This window comes from Octopus bimaculoides, chromosome 29 (genome assembly GCF_046866305.1).
Source record: "Octopus bimaculoides isolate indiv1 chromosome 29, ASM4686630v1, whole genome shotgun sequence".
Lineage (NCBI taxonomy): Eukaryota > Metazoa > Mollusca > Cephalopoda > Octopoda > Octopodidae > Octopus > Octopus bimaculoides.
The window spans coordinates 6867722-6891228 of record NC_142956.1 but is presented as its reverse complement, the minus strand read 5'-3'; the positions used below and the strand labels follow the sequence as shown (position 1 = coordinate 6891228).

At 35.0% G+C, this 23507-nt stretch overlaps 1 protein-coding gene across 1 annotated transcript in view; it reads left to right on the top strand.

The window, feature by feature from the left end:
• The window catches only part of LOC106873888 (uncharacterized), a 173194-nt gene that overhangs the window by 14171 nt on the left and 135516 nt on the right, over positions 1-23507 (top strand). Inside the window, exons 8-24 of the mRNA XM_089345360.1 lie at positions 933-1004; positions 2128-2199; positions 2835-2906; positions 4916-4987; positions 6810-6881; positions 7313-7384; positions 8556-8627; positions 9713-9784; positions 10916-10987; positions 11080-11151; positions 13625-13696; positions 14326-14397; positions 18315-18386; positions 19171-19242; positions 20216-20287; positions 21863-21934; positions 22993-23064. Coding sequence (XP_089201486.1) covers positions 933-1004; positions 2128-2199; positions 2835-2906; positions 4916-4987; positions 6810-6881; positions 7313-7384; positions 8556-8627; positions 9713-9784; positions 10916-10987; positions 11080-11151; positions 13625-13696; positions 14326-14397; positions 18315-18386; positions 19171-19242; positions 20216-20287; positions 21863-21934; positions 22993-23064 — 1224 coding nt within the window. The remainder of the gene's footprint in view (positions 1-932; positions 1005-2127; positions 2200-2834; positions 2907-4915; positions 4988-6809; positions 6882-7312; positions 7385-8555; positions 8628-9712; positions 9785-10915; positions 10988-11079; positions 11152-13624; positions 13697-14325; positions 14398-18314; positions 18387-19170; positions 19243-20215; positions 20288-21862; positions 21935-22992; positions 23065-23507) is intronic.

Genomic DNA, 23507 nt, shown 5'->3' with positions numbered 1-23507 from the left:
ACCTCACCCATCCCCTCCCTCCCATCACTCACCCCTCCCCTCCCCTCACTCATACCTCCCCTCCCCTCCCTCACTCCTCCCACTCCAAAGTAGCGTTTTATTGTTTGTGAATCTGTGTGTTTTAGTGTGAGTGTATTAATTAGATAAGAGGTATATGACAGAGTGATAAATCAGGTTAACAATTTGATGTTTACATTTATGTCTCTGTGTAGGTGTAATATCTGTCTTCGTTCAAATAGTGCCTTGTTGTATGTGAATATGTGTGAAATCCTCTGGCTACCTATAATCGAATGCGTTACAATTAACGAAAACAATTAATGCAAACATGTTTATGTACATATATCAGATTTTTGTCTGTCTATGGATATGTGCCTGGACGTGTATCGAAATGTAAGTGCAATTCGGTCTGTATATCATATGCGGTGCTTAGTTATATCACCACTGATTACCAACCTATACTTCTTCTTCTTCTACTTCTTCTTCTTCTCCCCACCCCCTGCTGCTCCTCCTTCTTATTGTGACTTTCATGTTTTCTTTTCACGATTTGTGTAATTCGGACTGTATATCATGTACGGTGTTTACGTGTACATCACCACTGATTACAACTTCTTCTTCTTCTTCTTCTTCTTCTTCTTCTTCTTCTTCTTCTTCTTCTTCTTCTTCTTCTTCTTCTTCTTCTTCTTCTTCTTCTTCTTCTTCTTCTTCTTCAAATTACCCTAATACCTACACTACTACCATCATTATCGTATCTTCCACCTTCAACTCCGCCTCCTCTTCCCCATCACCGCTTTCATCATCATCACCTTCAACGTCATAATTGTCACCATTATCTACATGGAATTAATCATCATCATGTTCATCTAATTGTTTAGCAAACATCCGTTACAAATATGGCTTATACATTTTCTTATTAACTCAATTTTATGTTCCAGATACTTGAGTCATAATAATATCAAGGAAATCCAATCAGACACCTTCCAAAATCTGTCCAGTTTAACAGATCTGTAAGTTGAACCAGTTTTCTTTTTTAGTATTTCATTGACGATGTTCTTCTAAATCCGTAATATCTTGCCATCCTTGATTGTAAGCACCCTCAGCCGTCTTACCACAGATGTGTTTTATAGTTTGTGAGTCTGCGTCTGCTAGTGTGTGTCCATTTATTTGATATGTGATATACGAGAGGTTCATAGATCAGGGAAAAGAAATGGTGCTTGCATTCTTATGTCTGTGTGTATGTTTAAAATCTGTCTTTGAACAAAATATGTGTTGCTCGTAAATATGTGTGAGGGCCTGTTATTTAGGCTTCGTATAGAGAGTGCCTGATAATGAACAGGAAAAATTAGTGCAAACAAGTTTATGCGCATATATCATATGTTTGTCTCTCTGTAGGATTGTGTGCCGGCGAATCTATCAAAATGTATGTGAAATTCGGTCCGTGTATCATACGGTGTTTACGTCAAGATCACTACTGATTGCCAACCTTCTTCTTCTTCTTCTTCTTCTTCTTCTTCTTCTTCTTCTTCTTCTTCTTCTTCTTCTTCTTCTTCTTCTTCTTCTTCTATTTGTATTTGTTTTATTCATGGAAGACTCCTTCTTCTGTAAATATTCTATTTTTCCTTCTTTCCGTTTGCTTTGTTCTTTCTCTATTCTTTCTTGTTCTTCTTCATCACAACTGTCTGCTGTTACTTCTTTTTCTATGTCTTAAATATTTGCTCTTCTTCAATATCATATTCTTCTTCATCACCATATTCGCCATCATCATAGTCATGTTAATCCATATCAACATCAAGATAATCAGCCTTAACAATACCACCCCCAGCATCAGCATGAGAGCATATTCCTCATCAAAACTACCATATAATCTCCACTGCCTCATCATCATATTCATCACTTCCTCTATCACAAAATACCCTAATACCTACACTACTACCATCATTATCGTATCTTCCTCTTCCACCTCCGACTCCTCTTCCCCATCACCGCTTTCATCATCATCACCTTCAATATCATAATTGTCACCATTATCTACATGGAATTAATCATCATCACGTTCATCTAATTGTTTCGCAAACATCCGTTACAAATATGGCTTATACATTTTCTTATTAACTCAATTTTATGTTCCAGATACTTGAGTCATAATAATATCAAGGAAATCCAATCAGACACCTTCCAAAATCTATCCAGTTTAACAGATCTGTAAGTTGAACCAGTTTTCTTTTTTAGTATTTCATTGACGATGTTCTTCTAAATCCGTAATATCTTGCCATCCTTGATTGTAAGCACCCTCAGCCGTCTTACCACAGACGTGTTTTATAGTTTGTGAGTCTGCGTCTGCTAGTGTGTGTCCATTTATTTGATATGTGATATACGAGAGGTTCATAGATCAGGGAAAATAAATGGTGCTTGCATTCTTATGTCTGTGTGTATGTTTAAAATCTGTCTTTGGACAAAATACGTGTTGCCCGTAAATATGTGTGAGGGCCTGTTATTCAGGTTTCGTATAGAGAGTGCTTGAAAATTAACAGGAAAAATTAGCGCAAACAATTTACTTATCTTCTGTATTTTGATGTTGTTTCTCTACTCTTTCATTTTCTACTCTGGCCCCTCGCAACTTCACAAGAGCAATCTCTTCATAATTACCATCACTATCTTCAATATTGTCAATCTCATAAATATTTGCACCATCTACCGCAACGTCAGTATTATCTTCATCAATCTATTCATCATCATGTTTTTATTTCTCTTATAACAGGTATTCTTTTAGCCATAATATTTTATGTTATACAACACGTCTATGAATTTCGCCTCTGAAAATATATTTTATGTTACAGATATTTGCAAAATAATAATATCGAAAAAATTGAAGTAAGGGCTTTCCATGACCTGCCCAGTTTAAAATTTCTGTAAGTTGGATAAGTCTTTTCTCATAAAATTTCATTGACAATATATTAATAAATATTCAAAACCTCATTAATATTCGCACCATATCCTTGTTCCTCCTTACATTCCCAATGTGTTTTGATAGAAATCTATGATTGTGAGCGTCTGTAAATATGTGTCTGTGAGTGTGTGAATCTGAATATGTGTTGGCATGTATAATATTTTCTGTTCTAGCTGCCCTGCTAAATCTTCTTATACACTCGAACGTGTCCTCCTTTACAACTACGGATATTGTAGGGAAACCATCTGAGGCAAGGATGTGCATATCTCTATGTACGCGGAAATCTACCACTTTAGGATTTAATAAAAATTATAATGGGTCTTGGGTATTTTGGGGTCACCTTGTATGTTTATGAATGTAAATATGAGTGAGAACCCTTTCTGGAGATGAGAAGTATGTAAGTATGTGACAATTAAGTAAATGAATTAGTTGAAACGTATATATATGCGTGTATATATATATATATATATATATATATATATATATATAGAATAATAATAAATGGAGCAAAACGCATATAATCAATAAGTTCCTTTTATATATATATGAATGTATGTAAGTATGTTTCTGCGTATAATATATATGTATATAAGTTGGTGTGTGTGTGTATATATATATATATATATATATATATATATATATGCATGTATATATATGTTTGTGTGTGTATCTGTCTATCGGTATATCTGTATGTGTATGTATGAGTGCATCTAAGTGTAGCGAACTACATGAGTAATTCGGTCTGTATATCATGTTCGGTGTCTGCATCAGAACTGATTGCCATCATAGACTTTAGTTACACTTCTTCTTCTTCTTCTTCTTCTTCTTCTTCTTCTTCTTCTTCTTCTTCTTCTTCTTCTTCTTCTTCTTTTGTCTTTTCCTATTTTTCTTCTGCTCTTAATTTTCACTTTATTTTTCCCATCCGCTTCCCATCCCCTTCGTCATCCGCCGCCTCCTCTTCTTCCATCTTCTTTCTTTTCTTCTTTTCACCGCTTCTTTTTTCTTTTTTCTTTTTTCTTCTTTTTCTGCTTTTGATTTTCACTTTCCCTTTTTCATCCTCTTTCTATCCTCTTCTTCTTCTTCTTCTCCCCCTCCTTCCACTTCTACTTGTTTCATTTCTTCTTTTCCTTTTCTCTTTTTTTCTTCTGTCTTTGATTTTCACTTTATTTTTCCTATCCGCTTCCCATCCTCTTCGTCATCCGCCGCCTCCTCTTCTTCAATCTTCCTTCTTTTCTTCTTTTCCTTTTCTCTTTTTTCCTTTTCTCTTTTTTCCTTCTGTCGTTGATTTTCACTTTCCTTTTCTCATGACTTTTTTATGTCTCATGACTTTTACATTTTCTCATTTCCCTATCATTCTCGTTGTTCTGTATTTGTCTAAACTGTATGTATGGAAAATACATCCTCATCTGCCGAAAACATCGTTGCTGTCCTCTTCACCGTCATCTCATTTTTGTTGTTATCTTTCTCAAACATGGCCTACGTCAAGTTCATCATAACCCTCAACATCATTCATTACCACACCATACTGCTATCGGATGCAGAATCTTCGAAACATCATCATCACCAACATTAACATCCCGAACAACAGAATCATAGACATGCTAATCCCCCACATTATCTAAATAGTCAACTTTAACATCATCAGCATCCTAACTTCTTCGTCAACGTCACTACACACCATATACCTTTCTTTACAGTATCCACTTCATATTCATCACAACCACCGCCACAACGTCCACCATCAACTCTACCACCACCATTATCCTTCTATTCTACCTTCTGCTTACCACCATCATCATAACTATTATTATCGTCATGGACGTCATTATCAGCGCCATGAACTTTATGGAAGAAATCATCATGGTAATCTAGACCTACTTCCCAATCGCTTCCGTCATCAAATTGTTTAGCCCAAATTCTATTACAAATATTTTCTATACAATTCCTTCGTAATTTAATTTTATGTTCCAGATCTTTGAGTTCTAATGATATCACAGAAATCAAAGCAGACACCTTCCAAAATCTGTCCAGTTTAACAAACCTGTAAGTTGAATCTGTTTTACTTTTTAGTATTTCAATGTTGATACATTTCTAAATCTCTAATATCTTTCCATCCTTCGTTTTAAGCTCTCTCACCCATCTTTCCAAAGATGTTTTATATTGTCTGTGAATCTGTGTGCGTGAGTGAGTGCCCATTTCTGAGTTATGGGATATATGAGGGCGCGATAGATCAGAGGAGTCATTCAGTGCATACATACGTGTGTCTCGTTTTATATGTTAATACTGTCTCTGTCCAAAATCTGTGTTTCTATTTCTCAATGCGTGTGAATGTGGTTGAGGAGCCGTTCCTCAAATTAGGAAAATAAGACAAGTAAAGGGAAAAATTAGTGCAAACGTTTTAATGTACACGCACACACACACACACATATACATGTGAAAAGGTATTAATCTTCTCTCTTCGCTCCTTTGCACCACATGGGCTGAACTTTCCTCCCCTTGCCCCTCTCCACCTCCCACCCACCTTTTCTCTCTTGCTCCGACTCCTACTTCTCTTCACTCATACCCTCTTTATCTTCTCTCTTGTCTCTTTTCTCTCCTACCCACCTTCTCCTTCCCCTTTCATCGTCAACCCTCCCTCGTAAGCCAACCCCACCCAACCTCAACCCCCACCCTCAGCCTAACTCACGCCCCACCCTTGCTTTCCCCATTCTCACCTCCCCCACCCCAACACCATCACACCACACCACAGACCACTACACCATACCACACAACACATCACATCACAACACACCACTACGCACACGCCAGCACTGACCAATTCCCAGCTCCACATTTCACACCGACACATACACACACGCACTCGTCAAGATCACCAGCCCTCTTTCACACGCAAATACGAACTCTCTTACACACACGCACGCGTACCTTCGTTTTGGGATCACAACTACTTTATTATCTCCCCTTCTTCCTAGCTCTCCTGTGTGACCCTTCTGACCGGCGTTCGACATGATAGATCGCTAACCATTATACACTCTTTTTCTCTCTCCTTGTTTCTTTCTGTGTTTCTTTCTGTGGAAGAGCGTAGGCTCGAAACGTTAAATATATATATATATATGTGGGAGAATTCACAACAAAAACAACAGACGAAGACAGGTGGTGTAGAAAACAAACAGATGTATTAGTAACGCTCGGGAAGTGAAAAAGTGTTTAACGTTTCGAGTCTACGCTCTTCCACAGAAAGGAACACAGAGAGAAACAAGGAACGAAAAACAAGAGTGTATAATGGCTAGCGATCTATATATATATATATATATATATATATATATATATATATATATATATATATATCCCGTGTGCGTATAAATGTATGTGTAATTCGGTCTGTATATCACGTGTGGTGCTTACACCTTCATATACTTTACATTTGATAATCTTCTGGTTCTGGTTGTTGCTGCTATTTTTCTTCTTCTTCTTCTTCTTCTTCTTCTTCTTCTTCTTCTTCTTCTTCTTCTTCTTCTTCTTCTTCTTCTTCTTCTTCTTCTTCTTCAGCTTGCCCTTCTCATTCTTCTACATCTTCGTCTTCTTCGTTTTACTGTTCTTCCTCTCCATCTTATGCGTCTGCATCGTGTTCTTCGTCTACTTCTTTTACGTTTCCTTATTCGTCTTCGTCTACTTCCTCTCCTTTGTCGTCTTCTTCATCATCATTATAATCATCAATATCAACAGTATAATCAGTGTCATTAACTTTATATTATTAATCATAATCGCGATCTACTACCCACCCCTCATCATCTAATTGTTTCGCCAAAATTCTGTCAAAAATATGTTTTATATAATTCCTTCTTAACATAATTTTATGTTCCAGAGATTTACGTTCTAATAATATGAAGGAAATCAAAGCAGACACGTTCCGAAATCTGCCCAGTTTAACAAATCTGTAAGTTTAATCATTCTTTCTTAAACTATTTCGTTGACAATATATTTCTGAATCTGTACTATTTTCTCATCCTTCACTGTAAGCGCCCTCATCTTTCCAAAGATAAGTTTTATTGTTTGCGAATATATGTGTGTGAGTGTGAGCTCATTTCTTAGTTATGCGATATATGAGAGCGTAATAGTTCAGGAGAACCATTTAGTGTATGCTTGTGTATGCTTGTGTATGCTTGTGTATGCTTGTGTATGCCTCTTCAATATTGTCAACTTCATAAATATTTGCATCATCTACCGCAACGTCTGTATTATCTTCATCAATCTATTCATCATCATGTTTTTATTTCTCTTATAACAGGTATTCGTTTAGCCATAATGTTTTAATGTTATACAACACTTCTATGAATTTCGCCTCTGAAAATATATTTTATGTTACAGATATTTGCAAAATAATAATATCGAAAAAATTGAAGTAAGGGCTTTCCATGACCTGCCCAGTTTAAAATTTCTGTAAGTTGGATAAGTCTTTTCTCATAAAATTTCATTGACAATATATTAATAAATATTCAAAACCTCATTAATATTCCCATCATATCCTTGTTCCTCCTTACATTCCCAATGTGTTTTGATAGAAATCTTTGATTGTGAGCGTCTGTAAATATGTGTCTGTGAGTGTGTGAATCTGAATATGTGTTGGCATGTATAATATTTTCTGTTCTAGCTGCCCTGCTAAATCTTCTTATACACTCGAACGTGTCCTCCTTTACAACTGCGGATATTGTAGGGAAACCATCTGAGGCATGAATGTGCATATCTCTATGTACGCGGAAATCTATCTCTTTAGGATTTAATAAGAATTATAATGGGTCCTGGGTTTTTTTGGGTCACCTTGTATGTTTATGAATGTAAATATGAATGAGAAGCCTTTCTGGAGATGAGAAGTATGTAAGTATGTGACAATTAAGTAAATAAATTAGTTGAAACGTATATATATGCGTGTATATATATATATATATATATATATATAGATGGATATATGTATTTGTCTGCTTATGCGAGTATATAACAATCTATCTGTAATTCAGTCTGTCTATCATGAACTCCTCGTCTGCATCCTCATCACCATCGTCCTTCACATTTTCATTCCCTACTCAATCATAAACACATCGAAGTTCATTATGGTCCGCTTCTTCATCAATAACATTCGTTACCACAACATACTGCCACCTGATGCTGAATCTTAAAGTCTATCATCATCATCATCATGAACGTTACTATCCACGCTTACATGATTAACAATATCATATTCAGCATCATCATAGATGTGCTAATTCCCGTCGTTATCAGAATAATCAACATTAACAACATCACCCCATCGTCAGCATCTTAACATCTTCGTCGTCATCACTACAAACCCTATACTCTTCTCCCCTGTTTCATCAACATATTCCTGGCAACGATAACGTACACTATCTAATCCACCACCGCCAAAATCCTACTATTCGACCTCCCCTTCATCATCATTATAATGATCAACATCAACATCATCAGCTATGAACTTTATGGAATTAATCATAGTCACGATCTACATTCCGCCCCAACCATCATCTAATTGTTTCGCCAATCTTATGTCACAACCACATTCTTCACAATTCCATCTTAACTTAATATCATGTTCCAGAAACTTGACTCTTAATGATATGAAGGAAATCAAAGCAGACGTCTTCCGAAATCTTCCCAAATTAACAAAGCTGTAAGTTAATTCATTCTTTCTTATACTATTTCGTTGACGTTGTATTTGTAAATTTGTACACCCTTCCCAACCTTCATTTGAAATTCCCTCACTTGTGTTTCCAAAGATGTGTTTTATTGTTTCCGAATATGCGTGTGAGTGTGTGTGTGTGTGTGTGTGTGTGTGTGTGTGTCTGAGAGAGAGAGAGAGAGAGAGAGAGAGAGAGAGAGAGAGAATGAGGGAGAGAGTGAAAATGAGAGAGTGTGTCCATTTCTTAGTTATGTGATCTATGAGAGCGTTATAGTTCAGACGAACCATCTAGTGTATGCTTCTGTATGTCTCTGTGTATGTGTAAAGTGTGGCTCTGTCCAAAGTGTATGATTTTGTATATTAATATGTATGAATGTAAGGGAGAATCTGTTCCTCAGATAATGGATATATGAAAGTGTGACAATTGAGGACACAAATTTCTGTGATGATTACATCTCCATCATCACTGATTACCAGCGTAGACTTTACTTATACTTGTTGTTGCTGTTGTAGGTCTTTGTCTTTTACTATTGTTTTTCTTCTTCTTCTTCTTCTTCTTCTTCTTCATTGTCTTTTTCGATTTCTTTCTATTCTTATTCTTCCTCTTCTGATCCTTCTTTTTCTTCCCACATTTGTATTTTGAATATTCGATTCCTCACTTCTACTCATTTTACTTCTCTTCAGCGTTTGATGTTGCTGTTTCTCTTCTTGATTTTTTACTGCTGCACCTCTTCAACTCACCCTCTTCTTCTCATCTTTTTATTAACCTACTTGTTTCAATTATTCTCCAAGCTTCTTTTTTTTATTCTTTATGCTGTCGTAATTTTCACATACATTTTCACCAATGCTTTATGTCTTCAAATCTTCAAAATTTCTGTCTTCATATTAATCATCACTATTATCAATATTGTCAACCTGACAAATATTTGCACTATTTAGAGCAACGTCAGTATTATCTCCATCAATCTATTCATCATATTTTTTTTTCTTAGAGCAGGTATTCGTTTAGCCATAATATTTTATGTTATACAGCACTTCTATGAATTTCACCTTTGAAAATATATCTTATGTTACAGAGATTTGCAAAATAATAATATCGAAAACATTGGAGTAAGAGCTTTCCATGACCTGCCCAGTTTAAGCAGTCTGTAAGTTGACAATATACTAATAAATATTCATAATCTTCTCATTAATATTAGCCCCATTATCCTTGTCCCTCCCTACATTGTCAATGTGCTTTTATAGAGATGTGTGACTGCTTGTGAGAGTCTGTAAATATGTGTGTCTGTGAGTGTTTGAATCTGAAAATGTGTTGGCACGTATAATATTTTGTGCTCCACCCTTGATGCTAGATCTACTTACCCATTCGAACGTGTCTTCCTTTACAACTACGGATCTTCCTGTTACTACAACCACAGCAGCATCAATGATGATGACAACAACAACAACAACTACTACTACTACTACTACTACTACTACTACTACTACTACTACTACTACTTGTTCCTATTTTCTATCTTCTTCTTCGTTATCTTCTTCCTCTTCTTGTTCCTCTCCTCCTTTTTCTTTTCTCATCTATCTTCTTTTTTCCTGACTTTCACAATTTCTTCTTATTTCTTTACTTATTTATCAATCGCTAGATCTCCTGTTTCTCTAAATTCCATACTTTGTAAATCGCAACCATATCTGGAGCGGAAATTTTCGACGTTCTTGTCCATGTCCTCATCATCGAAATCCTTATTTTCGTTGTTAAATATCTCGTTCATAAACGTCTCAGATTCATCATAGTCCTCTTCATCATCAACATCATTCATTACCACAAAATGCTGCTATCATTTGAAGAATCTTCAAGACAACCATCACCATCGCCAACATTGACATCATCAACATCAATGTCATGTCCAGAATCACCATAGATATGCTAAACCCCTTCATGAACAGAATAACATAAACGTCATCACCCCTATCATCATCATAAAATGTTTGTGATCATCACTTCACACTCTAGAGACTATCTCATCCGGGTACTCATCACTACCATGACGTCCACTATAAAATCTATTGCCAGAATTATACTTCGGCGCCACCCCCTCGTAATCATCATAATTACCACATTATAATCATCATCATCATCAACATCAGCAACGGTGCTATGAACTTTATGGCATTAATCAACATCGCGTTCTGATTCCCATCGCTTCCATCATGTAATTGCTTAACCAGATTCTCTCACATATACGTTCTATACAATTGCTTATTACCTGAATTTTATGTTCCAGGAATTTAAGTTCAAATGATATGATAGCAATCAAAGCCGACATCTTCCGAAATCTGTCCAGTTTAACAACTCTGTAAGTAGAATGAGTTCCACGCCAACCATCCTCTAATTGTTTAAACAAATATATTGTACATAATTCCTTCTTAACTCAATATTATCTTCCAGATACTTGCCATTTAATGATATGAACGAAATCAAAGCAGATACTTTCCGAAATCTGTCCAGTTTAACAAATCTGTAAGTGAAACCTTCTTTCTTATACTATTTCATTGACGATATATTCCTAAGCCTGTAATAGCTTCCCATCCTTCATTATAAGCTCTGTCACCCTTCTTCCGAAAGATGTGTTCCATTGTTTGCGATTATGTGTGTGGGTGTGTGCCCGTTTCTTAGTTACGTGATATACGAGAGCGTGATAGTTCAGGCGAAACATTTAGTGTATGCTTGTGTATGTCTCTGTGTATGTGTAAAGTCTGGCTCTGTCCAAAGTGTGTCCTTTTGTATATTAATACGTGTGAATGTGAATGAGAGTCTGTTCTTCAGGCAATAAATATATGAAAATGTGACAAGTGAGGAGAAACATTTGTGCGATGATCACTGCTCATCGCACGTAATCATCGCTGATCACCATGATAGACCTTACTTCTACTCATTCTAGGTTTTCTTGTTGCTGTTGTAGTTTCTTCTTCTTCTTCTTCTTCTTCTTCTTCTTCTTCTTCTTCTTCTTCTTCTTCTTCTTCTTCTTCTTCTTCTTCTTCTTCTTCTTCTTCTTCTTCTTCTTCTTCTTCTTCTTCCCCTCCTTCTCCTTCTTCTTTTCCGTCTTCTGCTTGCTACTTTTCTTCGTCTTCATCTACCTTTTCTTCTTTTCCTTCATTATCTTTTACTTCTTTTTTATCTTCTTCACTCTTTATTTGTATATACACACATATGTTTTTGTGCGTTTCTTTGTGGCCGTGTGTGTGTATGTGTGGACGTTTCTGTTTGTGTGTGTGTAAATATCAATGATTTAACAATTTTGTCTCCACACTCCTTACCTTCTGTCTCTCAGTCTCCACCCAAATCCTTCTTCTTCTTCTTTGGACAGACGTGTGTTTGTGCCTATATCCGAGTGTGGGTGAATGGGTATTCATGTTGATATTAGTATGTTTGCGAGTGTATCAGCCCTCATCATTTCAATAGGAAACCCAACAGCTTCTTGTTCGCTACATCATCAGTTCCATTATAGGATCGAGTGGCCAAGGGAATCATTAGCACGGACCACATTCGATTTCGGTTCAACTCCTCAGCTCCAACCCCCTATTCTCGCTCTCTGCCATTGTATACGCACGCACACACACACACACACACACACACACACGCACACATATATATATATATATACATATATTCTTGTATGTTTGAAAATGCGGCGATTTGTCTATTTTGTGTGTTTGTGCTTCTCTGGTTCTTCGACTTCTTTCTCGTCCTCTTCTTCAATTACCTTTCTCCCTCTCTTCTTCTCCCCCTCCTTCTTCTCCATCTTTTCTTCTGGTAGCAACTTGTCTTTGTATTCGTCCTCATCTACCGCTTCTCTTTTTCCTTGATCCGCTTTTACTTCTTCTTTCTCACTTAGTATATTCACACATCTATATTCTTGTTTGTTTGTGAGTTTGTCAATGTGTGGATGTGTCTGTGTGACTCTGTGCGTTTGTATAAATATCAGCGATAATCATCAACAATGACTGTCCCTTCTTATTGTATTTATGTCTTCATTATTCATATTCCTTTTCCCCTTTGATAACCAGATCATTCGTCTTCTCCATTTTACTCTCTTTCTTTGAAATTTCCATCTCTATGTAATTTTTCTCTTCTGTCTTAAACTATTTATATGTTGTGTAAGTTTTCTTTCTTTCGCGTTTTCATCTTCTCCTTTAAATCTGACCACAAAATTTATACCTTGTTTTGTTACATTATCAATATCATTTCTTCTTCCTGTCCTGCTTTTCATTCTTCATTTTCTTCTTGTTACTTCAGCCTTCATCTTCTTCTACTACTACTACTACTACTACTACTACTACTACTACTACTACTACTACTACTACTACTTTCTCGTCTATTTTTTCTTTATCTTCCTCTTCTCATTCTTCTCTTTCTTCCTCTCGCTCTTCTCTTCATCATCATCATCATCATCATCATTACCATCCTTTACACAACAGTCCCGTGTTATTCTCCATATTCTTCTTCGTTTTCTGTTTCTTCTTTGTTTCATCCCACTTCTCGCATTTTTATTCTACATATTCGACTCCTCATTTCTACTCCTCTTACTTCATTTCTGCATTTTGATGTTTCTCTTCTTTTTCATCTTCTACTCCAGTCCATCGTCACATCTCCCTCTTTCTTCTCTTCATCTTATACTCCTCATGACTTTAATTTTTCTCCGTGCTCTTTTTCTTTTTAATTATTACGTTGTCAAAATTTTCACATACATTCTCCAACACTATTTTACATTTTCAATCATTCATGGTCTCTTTTTTCATATTAATCATCACTATTATTAATATTATCAATGTCACAAATATTTGCACCATCTACAGCAACGTCACTATTATCGTCATCAACCTATTCATCATCAAAGTCTTTTACTTCCAGCAGGTACTCGTTTAGCCATAATATTTTATGTTATACAAAAAGTTTATGAATTTCACCTATGAAAATATATTTTATGTTACAGATATTTGCAAAATAACAATATTGAAAAAATTGACGTAAGAGCTTTGCATAATCTGCCCAGTTTAAGTTCTCTGTAAGTTGGATATGTCTTGTTCATAAAATTTCATTTACAATATACTACTAAATATTCCCAATATTCTAATTCATATTCGCCACATCTCCTTGTCTCTCTCTACATTCTCAATGTCATATTAAGAATTCCCAGAGACATGCTAAACCCATCATTAACAGAATAATCAGCATTAACAACATCACTCCTATCATCATCATCATCATCATCATCATCATCATCATCATCATCATCATCATCATCATAATCATCATCACTACACACATTAGACATTTCCACTCTGTCCCATCATCATGTTCATTACTGCCACAGTGTCCACTATCAAATCTATTGGCACCGTTATACTTCGAATCCACCCCTCATTATCATCATCATTACCATCATTATCATCATGATCATGATCATGATGATCATCATCATCATCATCATCCTCCTCCTCCTCCTCCACATCATCATCATCATCATCATCGACACCATCATCATCATTAACATCATCATCATCGTTGCCGTGAACTTTATGGAATTAAACACCATCTTCTGATTCCCATCGCTTCCATCATTTAATTGCTTAGCCTAATTCTGTCACAAATATGTTCTGTATAATTGCTTATTACCTGAATTCTATGTTCCAGGAATTTAAGTTCAAATGACATGTGGGCTATCGAGGCCGACATCTTCCGAGGTCTGTCCAGTTTAGCAACTCTGTAAGTAGAATAATTTATTTTTATAGGATTTCATCGGCGTTATATTTCTAAATCCATAATATATACCCATCTTTCATTTAAAGCTACCCCACCCACCGTTCTACAATTTCGTTTTATTGTTTGGAAATCGTCGTGTGGGTGAGTGTGCGCCCATTTCTTAGATGTGGGATATATGACGATGTGATAGTTCAGGGGAAATATCTGGTACATGCATGTATTTGTCTTTATGTATGCGGAAAATCTATTTCTGTCCAAAGTGTATGTTTTGCACAGGGTGACCAAAAAGAAAAACAGATCTCACAAAACTTTGAATAAAACTATTAAAATAAAGCGACGCAGAGGAATAGATCGAGAGTGCGATTTCAGGAGAGACTGATCAGTAGGAAGCGTGACATTGAGTGGGTACCGCATTCACTGTTTTTGGACCCCTCCCAGATTTTTTTATCAGTGTGGATGTCTGAAGGAAAATGTTTACCAGAAACGATTGGTTGTCTGAAGTGAGCAAACACAGCAGAAATCAGGAAAATCACCACAGTGGAATGCATTCGAGTAATTGACAATGTTGCGCGGCGTATGTAATTTGGAGCATATCTAGAAAAGAACACGATGTTTATGCAAAGGGTACGATCGTACACAGACCGATGTTCGCTTTCAGCAAATTTCAAAAATGTTGCTGAAATTTTGTTTGATTTAATAAAATGTTTTCGGTTCTGTTGTTTTGTTATTTGGGTGGAGGTCACCTTGTATTTTAATAAGCATGAATGTGAGTGAGGACATTCTCCAGAAATTTAAATATAAGTGTGTGACAATTAAGTAGAAGATTTAGTTGAAACGTGTTTATGTACACACACACACACACACACACACACACACACACACACACACACACACACACACACACACACACACACACACACACACACACACACACACACACACACACACACACACACACACACACACACACACATATATATATATATTAGACAAAATGAGATAACAAAGTCAAGGCTGAAGTGTTCTCAGGAGATTTATAAAGGATAAGTTATAGATGCAGTCTTACAGAGACAATCGGAGAAGGTTAAATAGAGGTAGTTATTGATTATGGAAAAGGAGGAGATAAGGAACATACAAGGAAAGAAGTGAATGAAAATAGAAAAAATATATAAAGATATTGTATTAACAGTTACATTATTCGAGGAAAGTAGTGTATAGAAGTGGTAAAAAAGTTTCCTGTACATGGTATGTAAATTCCAATAGTAGTTCGTATATATATATATATATATATATATATATATATATATATATATATATATATATATATGTTAGCTTTGATGTAGTGAGCCTCTACACGAGTATCCCCATAACTTAGGACGAGAAGCAGTAGAGTTCTGGATACACAAACACTCACAAGGAATCCAAGGAAGTTTCTCCAAGGAGCTCATGCTTGAAGGGCTACAGCCAGTATTAGAAAATAACTACCAATACTACCCACGCATATATGGAACTGCGATGGGTACCAGAGTAGCACCTACACTTGCCGCACTAGTAATGGGTTATTCGGAAGGAAAATCAACCGCTTATCTCAGATTTCTTTTGGACAAAACTTCCACTCATACCTAGTGGGAAACTGGAAAAGATACTTGGATGACTATTTTATATTCTGGAATAGAAGTAAGAAAGACCTTAAAATGCTTTTGAAATAATAAACGGCGTCCATGGATCAATCCAATTTATGAAAATGAATGGAAGAGAACTCCCCTTCCTAGATATCTTAATAATTAAAGAGAATGACATTGTAACAACTGACCTCTAGTACAAAAAGCACGAACACAAACCAATATTTAGACTTTAGATCTTGCCATCCTTTCCATACAAAAGGAATATACCCTTTAATATGGAAAGACGAATATATACAGTAGTTTCGGGGACAAATAGAAGAGAAAAACGACTTGCAGAGTTTAACGTGTTCCTTAAAATACAAAAATACCCTCACCAAACTAATAGACCAATCAATGACTGAAGCTAAACATATCCCAATCCCTACACTAAGAAAAAAAACACTTACACTGAGGATAAACTAAAAAATGAACATAAAAATATCCCATTTCTTATCACTCACAATCCCAGGAACCAGCCAATTCTACACCAGTCGCCATGTCTTCGACAAATAATCAAGGAACAACAAAAAATCAACAGCCGAAGGCAACCACTAAATATTAAGAAACTTCTAACCAAACCAAGATTTAAATCAGAGGAAGAAATGAAGCAAGGTACGAAATGTGGAGACCCCCGATATGTCATATGTAATTGAATAGAACAGGGACCAGCCAAAAAATTTAAGATTGGAAAAGGTGAATGCAAATGTCAATTGCAAAAGGAAAAGCCTGATATATTGTATGACATGCCCACGATGCAACGAACACGAAATTGGGGAAACAAAAACTAACCAACCGGGTAAATGTGCAAAGACATCAGATAAATCATCTCGCACTCAGATGCATAGCATATGGTGATCATTTGGACACCTGTGCACAAGGAAAATTTACAAGTTTTCCTTCTGCATAAAATAAATCAATAGAATGACCTTCTCCGGAAGGCAAAAGAGGAATATTTCATATGATTTTTGAGTCCAAAACTAGACAGGAAACAGTCAACAACAATCTTACTGAAAACAACTTTCACTATATGTAATAACATAAATACTGAAAGCGCTTGCACATCTACAAAAGCAAAAACCACCCCACATTTTGTGAAGTCTCTTCCAAAAGGTTAGTGTCTTCTCTCCATATATATATATATGTGTGTGTATATATATATATATATATGTATATATATATATATATATATATATATATATACAAATATGTATGAATGAGTGTGTATATGTGTATATATGCATACGTAAATACCTGTATGCACGCATGCATGTGACTGTAAATGCGTGTGCAACTGCGCGCACGTGTGTGCGTTTGCATGTATATATATATACGTGTATGTCCACGCATCTGCGTGTATGTATACATATTCGCAAATATATATGTACATGAGTGCATGCGTACATATGCCATTATACCGACTTTCCTCCTCTCCTATTCCTGCTTATCACTAACCTATCACATACATCTATTTATACTATTTTGATATGCTTGTATTCTTCCCTCCACCTCAAATTTTACTACCAAAACTACTACTCACTTCGGTATTACACCAACCATACCTTTCCTCTAACCATCCCTTGATGTATATCACCTCTACTCATATATCTCACTTCTTACCTTCTCATCTATTCCTATCCGTTCCCCACAGCTCTCTCATCCTCCCATCACATTATCTTGACCACCAACAAACACTCCCTTTCTCACTTCCTTCACCCTTTCTTCACTTTTTCACTCTTTATTTGTCTTTCTCCCATTTTATTTTTTCTTTTTTCTTTTTTTTCTTTCTCTTCCTATTTAAATTTGACCTATCTCCTCTTTCTAATCATGCACATCTCTCCACCCTGCATCTATCCATAAATACTGCCAATATATTCTCAAATGTTCATTCATATCACAAAACCCCCATCGAACCAGAAACACTGATTCCACGGATCTATACTTTGGAATGACTAAAGAGGAACTACAATTGCAGCTTACAGACCATGAACAGGAAACATCTTACGACTTCTATACATCATTTTCTCCGAATAATATCTTTATATATCTTATTTCTACTTTCATTCTCTTATTTTACTTTATATTCGCTAGCTTCTCCCTTTCCACAATAATTCGAACTAAATATTTTACACACCATCTCTGAAGAAGGGATATCTATAATTTCCCAGAAACAGGTGTAAGACTATGTCAATATAAAGGTCCTGAAAACGCCTCACACCATTGGATTTGTTATCGTATTCACTCAATATTTTGTTCCAGATACTTGACTTATAATGATATGAAGGAAATCAAAGCAGACACGTTCCGAAATCTGCCCAGTTTAACAAATCTGTAAGTTAAATCATTCTTTCTTAAACTATTTCGTTGACGATATATTTCTGAATCTGTACTATTTTTTCATCCTTCACTGTAAACTCCCTCATCTTTCTAAAGATATGTTTTATTGTTTTCGAATGTGTGTGTGAGTGTGATCTCATTTCTTAGTTATGTGATATATGAGAGCGCAATAGTTCAGGAGAATCATTTAGTATATGCTTGTGTATGTCTCTGTGTATGTGTAAAGCCTGTCTTCTCTTTCTTCCTCTTGATCATCGCTTTCATCATCGCCAGCCTTTTCCATGTTATTCTCCATATTCTTCTTCTTCGTTTTCTGTATCTTCTTTGCTTCATCCCACTTCTCGCATATTTATTCTACATATTCGACTTCTCATTTTTACTCCTTTTACTTTTCTTCTGCATTTCGATGTGCTTTTTCTTCTTCTTGATCTTCTACTCTAGTACCGCCTCACTTCACCCTCTTTCTTCTCTTCTTTTTTTTCTCTTACTCACTTCAATTTTCCAACGAGCTCTTTTTCTTTCATCCTTTCCATTGTCGCGATTCTCACATAAATTTCTCACCACTGTTTCATATTTTCAACTCTTCATAAACACCCTCTTCATATTCATCAATATTATCAACTTCACAAATATTTGTATCTTCTACAGCAAGGGCAGTATTATCTTCATCAATGTATTCATCATCATTTTCTTTTCTTACAGAAGGTATTCGTTTAACCATAATATATTATGCAACACTTTTGTAATTTCACCTTTAAAAATATTTTTTCTTTTACAGACATTTGCAAAGTAATAATATCGAAATCATTGAAGAAAGAGCCTTTGATGTCCTGCCCAGTTTAGGATATCTGTAAGTTAGATAAGCCTTGCTCATAAAATTTCATTGACAATATACTAATAAATATTCATAATCTTCTCATTAATATTCGCACCATATCCTTATTTCTCCTTACATTCTCAAAGTGTTTTGATAGAAAGGTGAGATTGTGAGTGTCTGTACATATGTGTGTCTGTGATGTGAATCTCAACATACGTTGGTATGTATAATATTTTGCGTGCTACCGAACCTGCTCCATGTTTTTGTCCACTCGAACGTGTGTTCATTAAGAACTATGGACAATGCTGTTACTACAACCACAACAACAGTGACTACTACTACTACTACTACTACTACTACTACTACTACTACTACTACTATGTATTTCTTTTTATTGCTCTTTCATTCATTCTTTTCTTGTTCTTTTAAATATTCTTATTCCTATATCATATATTCTCGCAAACAGAATATGAGCCACATGTATCCTCATTTCCATCATCATTCGCATCATCATTATCATCTATTTTTTCCTCTTTCCATTTCTTCCTTTTCTACTTCTGCATCAATTTTTTGTTTTATACTTCTTCTTCTTCTTCTTCTTCTTCTTCTTCTTCTTCTTCTTCTTCTTCTTCTTCTTCTTCTTCTTCTTCTTCTTCTTCCTCTTCTTCTTCTTCTTCTTCTTTGTATTCATTAATTTTATGTATATAATAATAATAATAATAATAATAATAATAATAATAATAATAATAATAATAATAATGATAATAATAATAATCCTTCTTCTACTTCTTCTTTTGATTATTATTATTATTATTATTATTATTATTATTATTATTAACCTCCCTTTTTTTCTCTTCCTACTCCTTAATTTACTTCTTCTTTGTCTTCTTGAATTAATCATCATCGTCTACTGATTTCCATTGCTTCCATCATTTAATTGCTTAGCAAAATTCTGGCACAAATATGTTCTATACAATTGCTTATTAAATTCAATTTTGTTTTCCAGGGATTTAAGTTCAAATTATATGAAAGAAATCAAAGCCGACATCTTCCAAAATCTGTCCAGTTTAACAACATTGTAAGTAGAATACCTTCCCATCCTTCATTTGAAGCTACCCCAACCGACTTTCAACAGATGTGTTTTATTGTTTGGGAATCGACGAGTGTGTGTGTGTGCCCATTTCTTAGATATGTGATATATGGCTGTGATAGTTCAGAGAACGATCTGGTGCATGTATGGGAATGTATTTATGTATGCGGAAAAATCTATCTCTGTCCAAAGTGTATGTTTTATACAGGTTGACCAAGAGAAATGACAAAGACCTCACAAAACTTTGAATAAAACTGTTTGAATAAAACTCCACAGACGTATAGATCGAGATGAACTGTGGTTTCAGCAAGACGGGGCCACCCACCATGCATCAAATGAATCCCTAGCCTGGCTGAGAGAGCGATTTCAGGAGAGACTGATCAGCAGGAAATGTGACGTTTAGTGGGCACCTCATTTACTGGTCTTGGAAACCCTAGATTTTTATCAGAAGTGGCATCTCAACGATTGTTGAACTGAAGGCAGCAACCACAGCAAAAATCAGGGAACTGCTCAAAGAGGAATGTGTTCGTGTAATTGACAATTTTGTTCGACGTATGCAATTGTTTTGGCAACGTATGCCATTTGGAGCATATTTTGAAAAGGACATGACATTTATGCAAAGGGAATGATCATACACGGACCGAAGTTTAAGTCCAACAAATTTCAAGATATTTGCTGCACCTTTCTAGTGTAGGATTTAATAAAACATTTTTGGGCTTTATTTCTTGGTGACCAGCCTGTATATTAATGAGTGTCAATGTTAGTGAGGCCCCCCTCCAGAGATATGAAGTATATCAGTGTGTGGCAATTAAGCAGAAAAATCAGTTTAAATGTGTTTATGTACATATATTTAAAGAGATTTAGAAATAATATTTCTATTTTTGAAAAACCAGTAGATGTGTTCCACTGAATATATATATATATATATATATATATATATATACATATATATATATATATATATATATATATATATATATATATATATATATATATATATATATATATATATATATATATATATATATATATATATATATATATATATATATATATATATATATATATATATATATATATATATATATATATATATATATATATATATATATATATTACAATTAAACATTCGGACAGACAGTTAACAGCGAGGCTTGCTGGGTTCGGGTACACCACATTGATAAACATCATATCATATTTAGCATCACCATAGATGTGCTAATCCCCGTCATTATAAGAATAATCAACATTAACAAAATCACACCCATCATCAGCCTCTTCATATGTTCGTCATCATCACTACAAACCAATACGTTATTTCTTCAACATATTCCTCACTACTATATCACCCACTATCAAATCTACCACCGTCAAAATCGACCTCTTCCCATTAATCACCATTACAATCATTTACATGTACATCATCATCGGTGCTAAGAACTTTATGGAATCAAACATAATCTCGATCTACATTCCAAACCCGGCATCATCTAATTTTTTCGCCAATCTTCTGTCACAAATATATTCTTTACAATTCCTTCTTAACTCAATATTGCATTCCAGATACTTGAATTATAATGACATGAAGGAAATCAAAGCAGACACGTTCCGAAATCTGCCCAGTTTAACAAATCTGTAAGTTTAATCATTCTTTCTTACACTAATCCGTTCACGATATATTTCTAAATCTGTACTATCTTTCCATGCTCCAATTGAAGCTCCCTCCCTTATGTTTCCAAAGATGTGCTTTATTGTATGCGAATATGTGCGTTTTTTGAGTGTGTTCCCATTACTTAATCATGTTGTATATGAGAGCGTTATAGTTCAGACGAACCATTTAGTGTATGCTTGTGTATGAGTGTGTGTATGTGCATAGTCTCTCTCTGGTCAAAGCGCGTCATTTTGTATATTAATATGAGTGAATGTCAGTGAGAGCCTGTTCCACAGATAATAAATATTTGAAATTGTGACACTTGAGCAAACAAATCTGTGCCATGATTACCTCTGCATCACCATTGACTACCATAACAGAATTTACTTCTTATCCTTTTTGTAGGTTTTGTTGTTGTTGCTGCACTCATTGTCCTTGTTTTTGTTGTTGTTGTTATTTTACTTTCTTCTTCTTCTTCTTCTTCTTCTTCTTCTTCTTCTTCTTCTTCTTCTTCTTCTTCTTCTTCTTCTTCTTATTATTATTATTATTATTATTATTATCAATATTATTTATTTTTCATATCTTCTCCACATTTCTATTTTACTCATTCGACTTCCCCCTTCTCCTCCTTTTATTTCTTTTTGACCTTTTGATGTCGTTTCTCTTCTTCTTCTTCGTTTTCTACTCAAACCCCTTGTCCCTTCTCCGTTTTTCTCATTTTCTTTTTATTCTCCAAACGCTTCAATTTTTCTCCGAGCACTTTTTCTCTTTTTTCATTGCGTTGTCACAAATTTCAAATAAAATTACCATTCCTCTTTTATATTTTCATTTCTTCATGATCACTCTCTTCATATTCATCATCATTATCATTAATATTATCAACATCACACAATTAGCCCCAAATACAGCAACATCAAAATTATCTTCATCGTTTTATTCATCATGTTCATATTCTTCCAGCGGGTATCCGTTTTACCTATATTATTGTTTATTATACAACACTTCTATAATTTCATCTATGAAAATATATTATATGTTACAGATATTTGAAAAATAATAATATCGAAAAAATTGAAATAGAAGCTTTCCGAGACCTGCCCCGTTTAAGTTCTTTGTAAGTTGGATAAGTCTTGTTCATAAAATTTCATTGGCAATATACTACTAAATATTCAAAATATTCCTATTAATATTTGCAAAATGTCCTTCTCCCTATTGTTAATTATTTCGATGGAAATTGCTCGTGTGTACCTTTAAATACGTGTGTCTGCGGGTGTGTGCATCTGACAATGTTTTGGCATGTATGATACATTATGTTCCACCCACGTTAATAGTTCTTCTTATCTACTTCTACTACTGACATCCATCTTACTACTACTACTACTACTACTACTACTACTACTACTACTACTTTCTTTTTATCGCCTTTTCATACATTTTCTCTTCTTGTTCTAAATATTTTTGTTCACTAATTTCTGCAACAAGACTATCGGTAAAATCTTACAACTCTTACATCGTCGTTAGAATTATCATCATTTTATATATCATAGTACACAGTTA